Source organism: Dryas octopetala, chromosome 4 (assembly GCF_963921425.1).
Source record: "Dryas octopetala chromosome 4, drDryOcto1.1, whole genome shotgun sequence".
Classification (NCBI taxonomy): domain Eukaryota; kingdom Viridiplantae; phylum Streptophyta; class Magnoliopsida; order Rosales; family Rosaceae; genus Dryas; species Dryas octopetala.
The window spans coordinates 1,920,374-1,931,557 of NC_141369.1; the positions used below are offsets into that span (position 1 = coordinate 1,920,374).

At 35.2% G+C, this 11,184-nt stretch overlaps 2 protein-coding genes and 1 pseudogene across 2 annotated transcripts; all 3 read right to left on the reverse strand.

Annotated features, from left to right (window-relative positions):
• Window positions 1–347: 347 nt before the first annotated feature.
• On the reverse strand, window positions 348–1,400 carry LOC147286054 (putative glutathione S-transferase parC). Its single transcript, XM_086240079.1, has 2 exons — window positions 1,083–1,400; window positions 348–692 (listed from the first exon to the last, which is right to left on the reverse strand). Exons 1-2 carry the CDS (start codon window positions 1,398–1,400, stop codon window positions 348–350), a joined length of 663 nt encoding a protein of 220 aa, XP_086096205.1.
• Window positions 1,401–3,250: 1,850 nt separating this feature from the next.
• On the reverse strand, window positions 3,251–4,554 carry LOC147286055 (uncharacterized). The gene is made up of 4 exons (XM_086239398.1): window positions 4,260–4,554; window positions 4,043–4,161; window positions 3,768–3,999; window positions 3,251–3,678 (listed from the first exon to the last, which is right to left on the reverse strand). Exons 1-4 carry the CDS (start codon window positions 4,552–4,554, stop codon window positions 3,251–3,253), a joined length of 1,074 nt encoding a protein of 357 aa, XP_086095524.1.
• A 207-nt stretch (window positions 4,555–4,761) lies between these two features.
• Window positions 4,762–7,108, reverse strand: LOC147286056 (uncharacterized; annotated as a pseudogene).
• Window positions 7,109–11,184: the final 4,076 nt, after the last annotated feature.

Sequence of the window (11,184 nt, forward strand, 5' to 3'; positions counted from 1 at the left end):
CTACATTAAAAGAGAGCACATGATCGAAGATCAAGGAAAAATCATTATTGTTCCTTATTCATTTTCCTACATGCAGGAAGTGACGAATTAAGAAGGGCCTAAGGACCTTCATAACGACCAAAATGTACTGGAAGAGTGAGAGACTAAGTACACAATGTACTAGCTAATATTATAAGCATTTTCATCATCGAAAATTTTATGGTACGAACTTATATGACATACAAATACATTTTAACTTTTATCTTTTAACGAGTTCTTTTTTCCATACTAGAGTATTGATTTGAGAGCTGTTAATTAGATTGTTTGTAAGTCATATTAATTCGTACCATAAATTAACTCTTCGATCACTATTCAATGCCTAGCATTTTTCTCAAACTGATAACAAATTCATAGACCTTTTCTGAGTCTGGAATGATTTTGGCTACTGTCTCTCTCCCCACGCACCTCTTAATCCAAGCTGAGAATTTTGGGCAGTGATCTTCAACCTTAAAGTTCCCAAATTTCTCATAGGCAAGAAACCAACTGGTTAGAGGGATGGCTATGATGTCAACGAAACCAAAGGCATCTCCCCCAAAGAAATCCTTGTCTCCCAGAGCACCCTCTAGCTGCTTTATAATCTCTATGAAGTCCTTCTTGGCCACCTCTATCGCTTCTCCTTTGCTCTTCCATATATTGCTTCCGGCATCGAACACCTTCATGCGCACCATGAAAGTCAGACATGCATGCATAGGCACAATGTTATGAGGGTAATCATTTATTACCATATATCTTACATGATATATTGTGAAACTGAAAATAATAAAACTTCATAAAATGGCACATTTTAATGAGGTTCTACCCATTTTTGAATCAAATTTTAAGAAGTAAAAATTTTTAACTGTTTTAGACAGCAAAATAATAGAATTACTCAAGGAGTTGAGTTCGCCAAGGAGATGGTCGGAATGGTTGAATGTATATAACAATTTAGAGTTGAAAATGTCGAGATTGAAGTTGGGTTGGTCAAACGTTTATATTTATATCCGGAACAAACGTTTATATTTATATTTATATTATTAATTATAAAAAAAAAATTAATAACAAACCTTTTTGTCAATGAAGTCGACCCAGAACCTGGCTTGAGCTCGATCATATGGAGAAGGTGGGAGGAGTGGGGGGGAAGACCAGGTTTCATCAATATACCCAACTATGATTGTGGACTCACAGAGTGGTTTTCCATTGTGCAGCAGCACTGGCACCTTTTTATAAATTGGGTTTGATGTCAGCAGTAATTCACTCTTACCCCCAAACAAGTCCTCTGCTCTGTTTTCATGTTCAATGCCCTTCTCCTCCAATGCAATTTTGACCCTCATGCAGAATGGGCTGACCCAGCAGTCCAAAATGACAACCTCTCCCTTTGACATCTTTTCGCTATATGAATATTTATGACTTCTCTCTTTGTGATCTCTTCTATAACTTGTGGTATCAAAATGAGTTATGGACGTGGAAATTTATAGAACAAGTGGTTCATAGGAGATGTAATTTTCGATGTTTGTAATGCCTATGGGGTCTTCTTGTTTTGCCCTTCCAAGACTGGTTGGAACTTTGGATACAACTATGCTTCCACAAAGCCTTAGTCTTAGAGTACAGAGTATCTACCAGCCGGCTCATAGGGAGTTTTAAGTAATTTAGACATGGAAACAAGAAAGTAATGTGTTTAGCATACATATTTGTTTAGCCCAAGTATATGCTGTAACATGATAAAATTTGTCCTTAGTACTTGATGCAGATCAGATGGCCACCAATTTTATGAAGAATCTGATGTAGACTTTATGGTTTTAAATCATTTGAAGAAGCGTGCTTATCTTCTCGCCCTTTGCCATATTAATCAACAATAATAATAATAATAATAATATAATATGGTGGCCACCATTTAATTTGAAAAAATAAATAAATATAAAAACACTTTTCTTACCTCCCATTATTTCTACTAGCCTCTCCGAGTGCGAAGCGGATTTTTCTATTGCGCATACGTTAATTTTTGGACATATATTCTATTTATTAATGTGCACCTTTGAAGATTTTTTGTTTTTAGTGTGAGAGTGTTTCATTTTTTTTTAGATTGGCATCAAATTTTTTACGCATACACCGTTGATTTGTTACAGTAGTTGTTGTTATGAGTCTAAGTATCGGGTTCATCCCAAGTAATACATGCGAGAGGCCGAATTTTCCCTTCTGACCAAATTGTCGTCGTATTTTGTAGTAAATGTTATCACTTTTTGAGTCATGGATTAACTGAGAATGCAATTACTAAATTTATTGAAATAGTTCTCAAAATATATGTGCAAATGAGCAATAAAGTTGTAGGGAAAACCACCCTAATCCATATGATTAGGTTGCTTATAAGTGACAAGTCATACGTTATCGGGTTGGAGCAAAACTTCTTTGTACACCACATTTCTGGTAAAAATGCCACTTGAACCTTAGTTGTTGACCTTGAAACCTCTCTCGATAAAGCCACATATAATTGCCCATGACTGAAAACATGATCTGGAAGATAAATACCTACGTGTGGTATTGTTTGACCTTGAGATTTGTTTATAGTCAAGGAGAAACTCAATTTAACTGGAAACTGCTTCCTTGTCAATTCGAATGGGAGTCCAGCAGTCTCTGCATTCTTTAGAGAAATTCTTAGTAGAAAAACTCTAGTTCCCGCAAATTGCCCAGTTAGAATTTCAGCGTCAATGAGGTTTTGGTAAGAACCACGGCACAATAATCTGGTACCATTACACAATCCCAATTTCGGATCAATATTCCTTAGCAACATGATTGGAGCACCTCTCTTTAACGTCAATTTGTGTGGCGGCAAACCACCAACCGTTATTGCATTTAAAAATTCTGGTTGATACAATTTCCTTGTGTCGTCCTCGACCTTGTCAAATGAATACAAAGTCTCTTCTATACCTGAAAAGATACCAATTATCTTTTCATTCAACATGTCAACAACTTCGTTTGTAGGGGTTATTAAGGCTCTTTCCACCATGTACCTTGCATCATATACATGATCTTCCAAATTAGGGAAAACCTCAGCAATCAGTTGATTAATGGATATATTGCTCGCTTTCCCACGATACAACCATATTTTCTAGTATTTAATCATGTCATCCTTGACCACATGTTCTTCCCTATTGCCAACACGAAGTAAAAATTCAGAAAAGTGTTCATCATTTCTAGATCTCATATTTTCTTTGACTTTCAGAATCTTTATTTGCGATCAAAATGATGCTTTCACCACACTGGCTTGAATTAGTTCAGCTTTGGTCCCTTTCGGAACTACGGGAAGAACTTGTCGAAAATCTCCACCAAAGATCATTATCTTCCCCCCAAACGGTAAATCGACATCTAATATATCTTTGAAAGTTCGATCCAATGCTTCAAAGGCATGACGATGCGCCATTGTGGCTTCATCCCAAATGATTGATGTTGTCCTTTGTATCAATTTTGCAAGATCAGATTGTTTACTAATAGAGCACGTTGATGATGCATTAGGGTTTAGTGGAATCTTGAATCTAGAATGGGCTGCCCTCCTACCCGGCAATATCGTAGCCGCTATTCCAGATGTTGCTGTTGGCAATGCTATAAGACCTAATCTCCTTAAGTTTGCCAACAATGCACGATATAAGTAAGTTTTTCCAGTTCCACCTGGACCATCCACAAGAATATTGAATTTTCATGACGGTCAACTACGCCCATTATTGTGTTGAATGCAAACTTTTGGTCGTCATTTAGACGCTCAATTGCATCGAGGTCCCCTTGTGGAATGCTTATCAACATTTCATCTTGAATACATCTCGGCTCTATTGAGCTTGTTTCGACATCACTTGTCATTTGGGGAAGATCGTATTGTGAAATGTTTTTGTTAAACTGCTCCAGTAGTCCGTTTAAATCATGCAAGAGTCTGTTGACAACGAACACATCATTTGCGTCTCTTGAAGAAGGATAATCTTCTTGAAGAAGGATAATCTTCAATCAAGAATGGATAAAATTCGTCCCATAATCTCCGTACGCCAGTTGGTTCACAATACACCAAAATTGTGACGAATAATCTTCGTAAAGCTGATGGCATCCTCATAGTAGAGGCCTCATGCAAACATTGTTGAATACTGCCATCTTCTTCTAATAAACCTACACACAAAAACCACAACAACATTAAGAAAGTTAAAAAAAAAAAAATTCTGATTCAAATCATTTGAAAATCTAGAAATAAAATTTTATTGGCTAACCCTGTCTTTCGGCTGCTTGCTTAAATGTGGGAAACATTACATCATCAACAGTTCGTAAATCCTCGAATGATCTTGGTCCTTTCACATGATTAAGAAGGATGCGAAGATAAAACTTTTCACCTTCAGAAGGTGAGACTGTGTATATCCTCCCAATAACCCTTTGAAGGCCTACTCGTTTAGTCCATATTTTCTCCTTACTGATCCATCTATAGTGTTCGGGCATCTCTCGATACAAATATCTTCTCGCTTCCACATCCATACGAATCAGAGTGAAATATTCAGTAAGCATTGTCATTGATAATCCATCATTTGACAAAATATTTGTTATAGTGTCATTAGCCTGATATTGGACTTGTTGCACGTTCAGAAGATATATTTGTAATCGCCACACCAATGGGCATATCTTATTCATGGTAAATTTGAAAATATGCCATAGTGCTTCCGGTGCACAAACCCATCTTGCATCGACAAATTGCCTTATTTCGTCTCTAATAGGATCTGGCTATACTTCAAGGGCGACTCTGTCTGGTCCTTTGTAAACATACTTATATAAGTAGTTGACACTTTTTATACTGCAACATATTTCTACATTGATGTGACAATCATACTTTAAAAGCAACCACAGATTGTATGGAATAACCCAACTGTTATCAACCATTAGAGTTCCACGTCGATCTAGAGGGACGGACATGCGATCTCCTCGTCTTCGATAAATTGGATAAGAATCACTCCCTAGAATAGTGACGGGTGCAAAGGATTTAGGATAACTTCTTTTACATCTGCCATTTTTCATGCATGGAGAATGTTGGTTTTGTACTCCACATGGACCATGTATCATATGTTTTAACACTGCATTGTAAAGTTGCGGCTCTCCATCTTCGTCCGGTATTTCAGCTCTAACAATGCGGTCATAATCATCTGGGTTGTGAACCTTATCATTTTCATCTAACACAATAAGCATGTGCACATGAGGAAGGCCCCGCTTTTGAAATTGAATGACATAAGCATGTGCAACAACTTTGCCCAATACCCCTTTATCCACAATGTCTTGCTTTAAGTCTGTAAATTTTGCTCGAAAAATTCTGGTGAGTAAGTCAGGACGATCTTGAGGTGTTTGGCCAGGGTGTAATTCACTTTTAATTTCTTCCCAACTTGGGTTACATGTCATTGTGATGAAAAGATCAGGCTTCCCATATTTTTGAACCAAAGTCATTGCATCTTGGTACCGCTGATACATGTCACGTGGGCTTCCAACAAATGATGATGGCAAAATAGTTCTGCAACCGATGTTACCTAAGACATTAAAATTTTTGTTTGGTAATTACTTTGCACACTCCTTACATGTAGATAATATTTAGTTATGATTATGGAGAGAGATCCATACCCGCATTATTTTCACCTGCATTTAGAGAGTCCTGAAAGCCTTGGTAAAGTTCAGCTCGAAGTGTTGTTTGATGGGAACGTACCCATCTAAATCTGTGTGATTCAATTTTCACATAATTATCCACAAGGTACTGTTGTAAAAGACGCCCCCCTCGAAGTAGAACTGATGGATCATCCTCGCGTATCTGCAAAATCAAAGTTTGGGTTTACATTTCAAAATTCTCTGAAATTAATTAGGTGGTTTTTATTTATTTACGCACTTGTAAAATATACGCATAATAGTCGCAAGGCGATAGTTCTCTTCCACGATCGTCACAACTATTAATATCCCATCCATATGATCCATACGACAATAACAACGGATACTGTAAAGGATCATAGAATCCAGCCGTGTCTTGGACATTTATAAGTTGTCCTTGAGCTGTCTGAACGATGAAATTTCTTCCATTTTGATTGGTGGCTTCATCTTCGCTTATTATAATTGCAGCGACCTCAGATGCAAATGGTAAACTATATTGAGGCCGGTTTGCTGGTTGCTCTTTTAAGATGAGTTTGCAATTTGGCAACTGTGGGTGTCGCCCTAAGTGTTGTAATGTCTGAGCGAACGGATTATGTTCATTAAGAATCCGTTGTATCTTTCAACCACACTTCTATCTAGAATATCACTCTCAGCCAACCGATTTTCAATTGCATGCTCGGTATCATATATATAAGCTTGTAGAAATCGCGGTCTATTACCTTCTCTTGGTAGAAGACTCCCAATTTTATGATATATAGATCCTTGTGCTCAAAATGTATAAATTCCACGTCCTCCAATATTAATTATGTCATCAACATGGACACCCATTGAAGTGAAGGCAAATACATGATTGTAGGCTCAAATATTTTGCCTAAAGTGTCTACCCTCCGATGTTTGGTCTATGAAAAGTGTTACCATTTCTGGCGGAGATGGTATCCATGGCAAGGCAACTTTTCCGTTGCAACAACACATATTGGAGGTCTCATAATGAAATAATTGCGTTGCGCACTTTGAACATATGGTTGGTATAGGTAATTGGCATCCTAGGACTCCCATGCTCTCACAATAATCTCTAGCACAATTATGATTTCTCCTTTCTCTTGGCCTACGTTGAACTCGAGGTACGCTGTTGCTGCCTGGCCCCGCATTACGATTCGTTGTTTCATTAGGCACTTCTGCTTTTAAATAATTCACTTTTAATTTTGAGTGAAACAATTGTAATTCAAACTAAAAACAATGTAAAAAATAACCCACCATTAGGAGTAGAATTTAGATTATCCTCGTCGGCCATTCGCAACGTACCTGAACGTGCCATTCGTCTTATATAAGTCAAACATCTTCTAAGAGGTTGCTCAATGTTGTTGCCAGAATTGGATAAAACTCTTATGCTTGGGCCTTCATCCTCCACTTGTTCAAATAAATTAGTTTCCGTATTTGAACCTGGCATCTGCGTTATATGGTTACACTTGACCTTCATTCTCATGATTTGACATAACTCTTGAACTTGGGCCTTCATCGCCAACTCGTTCTATCCAATTGATGATTACACTTGAGTATTATATAATTTTAATTTTACTTTTCATGCTTAAAAAATTATAATTAAAGAAGAATAATAATAATAAAAATGCTACTTAATTGTGTAAACAATTATGAACTTATTTTAAATAAGAACCCTAAAAATGTATAAATATTAGTTAAGCGTACAAAAAATACCAGGGGATGACTGATCTCTATTACTGGTGTCCGCCTCAATTCGATCATCACAAACATTATCAACCATTGGTCGCTTTCCTCGAGATGCCTGGCGCCGTCAAGCCAAATAATTGCGATATTGTGAAGAAATCAATGATTGTCTCCATTCTGTTGAACTCATCCTATAAAAAAAAAAAATAAGGATAAAATAAAGACGTGTGAAAAATTAGGAGGAAAATTATCAGTCAAGTTTTTTATATCATGGTGCACTTTAAAATTAGCATAACGACAACCATGTTGATTGACTACAATCCCAAATATTTATGGTGGGCTGCACTCAGAGAAGGAAATGATATATAAAATATATTACATTATTCAGCTTAAATTTTATTTCCTTGTAGCACCTTCAAAGTTAGCACTGCCACGTATTCTCTACTCGATCAATACCTCTTTTTTTACTTTAGAAAAAGTGATTTACAGAGTTAGAGGAACGTAACACATTAGCAATTTTCAGGTTGCCATCTCCCCTTGGTATAAACACTACAAGTCCCCTAAATAAATATATGAACATCCTTATTTTTGCTCAAATTTATCCCCAAATTATATGTAACAACAACATACTAACACTTGCCTCATTTGAAATTGTTAAGAGAGAGATATAGAGCATTCATTCTAATAAGTTTCTCAATTTTTTTTAGCAAACCAAAAAGCTCATTACCAAGAAAGAAGCATACCAATTCTAAGTTCAAAAAAATCATGCACAACCTGATGAGCAATGCCAAAACAGCCTCTCTTTTTTTTTTTTTTTTTTTTTTTTTTTTCAATTAACGCTAGGAATTTAAATACTCTAATTTCACAATCTAAAGAATCATATAGTAGTGCACAGATGTATACTAAGAGATTACACAGTTATATGACAAAATTAAATGAAAGAAAAAACATGTAAACAAATAGAACCGTACAATCAAAGGAGCCACATTATATAGAGATCGATTTTAATCATTGTTGAAACTTTTTATAACATTATTACATAGACAGCAACTTGATAGGGATTAGGGATTACATAAAGATATCATGCTGCAATATGTAAGAATCTCTCTTCACCTTTTTGTTTTCTTTTATTGTTTTCATGATTTCTAACCAATACTTTTCATTTAGTCTTTAGGTAATGAAAATTTAATTTAGTATTTTAGAAATGGCAAACCCTGCAGGTATTCTGTAGAAAACCCTGCAGCAGAACTGCAGAGCACAAAATAATTCGTCAAACTCTCAGCATGACAGTCCCCTCACATGGAAAAAATTAAAGGTATTAATCAAAGTTCATGATATAGAAAATGTTGGGATTTAAGTTGGTATAGAAATTGACGTCGGTGCCTTTTTAGACCCCAATCCTTCTTTGTTAAGATGCAGATAAAGGAAAAAAAATAAATTGCAATTAAAACAATAAATTACCTTGAAGATTCTAATAATCAAGACTTACAAAAGCTTTAAGGTATTACCTTGGGCCCTTCTCCTTGCACTCAATCTAGTTCGTATCATTCCCACCCAAAGAAAATTTATCTTCAATCTTTCTATTTTATGCTTTTTGAGGAGGAGATAGAGCAGCAGAATATAGGAAAAAGAAAATGCAAAAATTCTGATTAGTTATTGGCAATTAGAGACGTTTGCGTTTAGTGGGATAGTGTGGCCTAGATAGTGGGATAGAGTTGAACTGCTCCTAGGAAACACACGCTGGGTTTTCAATTTTGTTGTTCTTTTACCATTTTATCCTCCTTAGATTAATTTTTATTCTTCTAACATTTTAATTAACGAAGGGTATTTTTTGGAAATTCTGAAAATTTCACCTAATGGGGGTGTTTGCTTTATATATATAGATAGATATAGATAGATATAGATAAACCAAGAAAAAAAAGGTTTAATAAACAAAGCAAACAATGTTATTGTTCTCCTCACAGAATTCATATGAAAATTGTACACAAAATTCAGAGGAATGCATTAATAATCCAAACAAATACATGCACACACAATTAGTGGACTCAACCTAGAACTGCAATGTCAATCCATACACCAAATAGAAAGAGATATTCACCATATTAGCATTAGGCCATCAGAATTGTGTAGGCCATGAGAACTGATGTATCTGAAATGGATGCCCTTTGTGCCAACAAACAATCCAATATATATTATGTGATTCCTAGAGCACAATAACAAATTTGACCCAATTTCTAAAACAAAAACCTTTACAATTTCCACCGATCAATAGTAAACTTAATATGAAGTAAACAGAAGAAAAGTACAAACAAACTTCATTTTTTTTTTGGTTGCCAACTTTCTAATATTGAATTGAAAAGCAATAAAAAATAAACTGTATTAATGCAGAGTAATGGTTTCATAAACAAAAAGTAAAATGCAGAATAGTAATTTATTATGTAATAGATACGAAATCCAAAATTTTAGTCTTTATAACCCAAATCCACATATACCCTAAAACCCAATTTTCAATTCTCTTCCACTATTTCTCTCATTTTGTAGGGAAACAAACAGAAAGTTAAAAGGGGGTAATTCTCATACCTCCTGTTGCTACAGACAGTAAGGCATGAAAGTGAAAGGAGGGCTATGATTGTAAGGTCTAGAACCGCAAATGCGGCAGAGCTTTGCGTAGGATTTTGGGTACACGACGCCCTCCTCGACTGCCATGTCAAAAACAGAATTTGTAGTTAAAGCAAAATATGAGAATTCCAAGATTACTCAAGAAACTACATTTTGTTCTCTTCTTCCATCAATTGCGTTCCAAATTTTATGAACAAAATCCAAAACATACCAAAGCTAAAATCCAACAAACAGAAAGTTTTTGGTAATTCAAAATTTTTCAATTCTCTTCCACTATTTCTCTCATTTTGTAGGGAAACAAACAAAATGCTAAAAAGGGGTCATTCTCATACCTTAAAGTGAAAGGAGGGGCATGATTGTAAGGTTCAGAATCGAGATCGAGGCAGAGCTTACCCGACGCCCTTGTAAGACAGAAGAAAAAAATAGAAACCTATAGTTAGATATATATATATATGGGGATTTCAAGAGAATTCATGAGGTGAGTAGTTTCCACATAATTCTCATGAATAAAAACAGATCATATATAGCTAAAAGTATACAAATAAAACATATTGATGATGATAGTACTTATAATATCAATGCAAGTAGATTATTAAATGAAATTTGATAATATCAAAGTGAAACCCCATCAATACTTTTTCTGCCCCACACATACTTTTTCATCAACCAAATAGATGGTGCTATTTACTTAATTTGCTCAAACCCACACTTCTCCAAAGTTCCACCAAATATACAAATGGAACTTAACCATAATAGATGTGTACAAAAGGTTAACATAAATACACCAGATCAACATAAACCCATATGTGCATATGCCCATATGCATAAACAGGAACAACTTAAAATGGTAATTAAAAATTGAAAAGTGATACATGTCACAACAACAACTTAAAATGGTAATTAAAAATTTAAAAGTGATACATGTCATAATTGATTTCACGTGCACTTTCCTCACCAACCAAATAGAATAGTGGGTTCGCCCAAAAAAAGAAAAAAAGAAAACAGATCCCAGAAAATTCAAAAAGAAAACAAAGCAAAGCAAAAAATTAGAACTATTCAACACACCCTATACAATGAAATTCTTATAAACGGTAATTCTCATTTTGATTTGTTTCCCTTTTCCTCACTTTCTCATCAACCAATCACAACCATATAAAAAACTCCTGTAAAAATTGAAAAAAAAAAAAAAAAAAACAAGGAAGTTCTGCAACCAAGAATTGA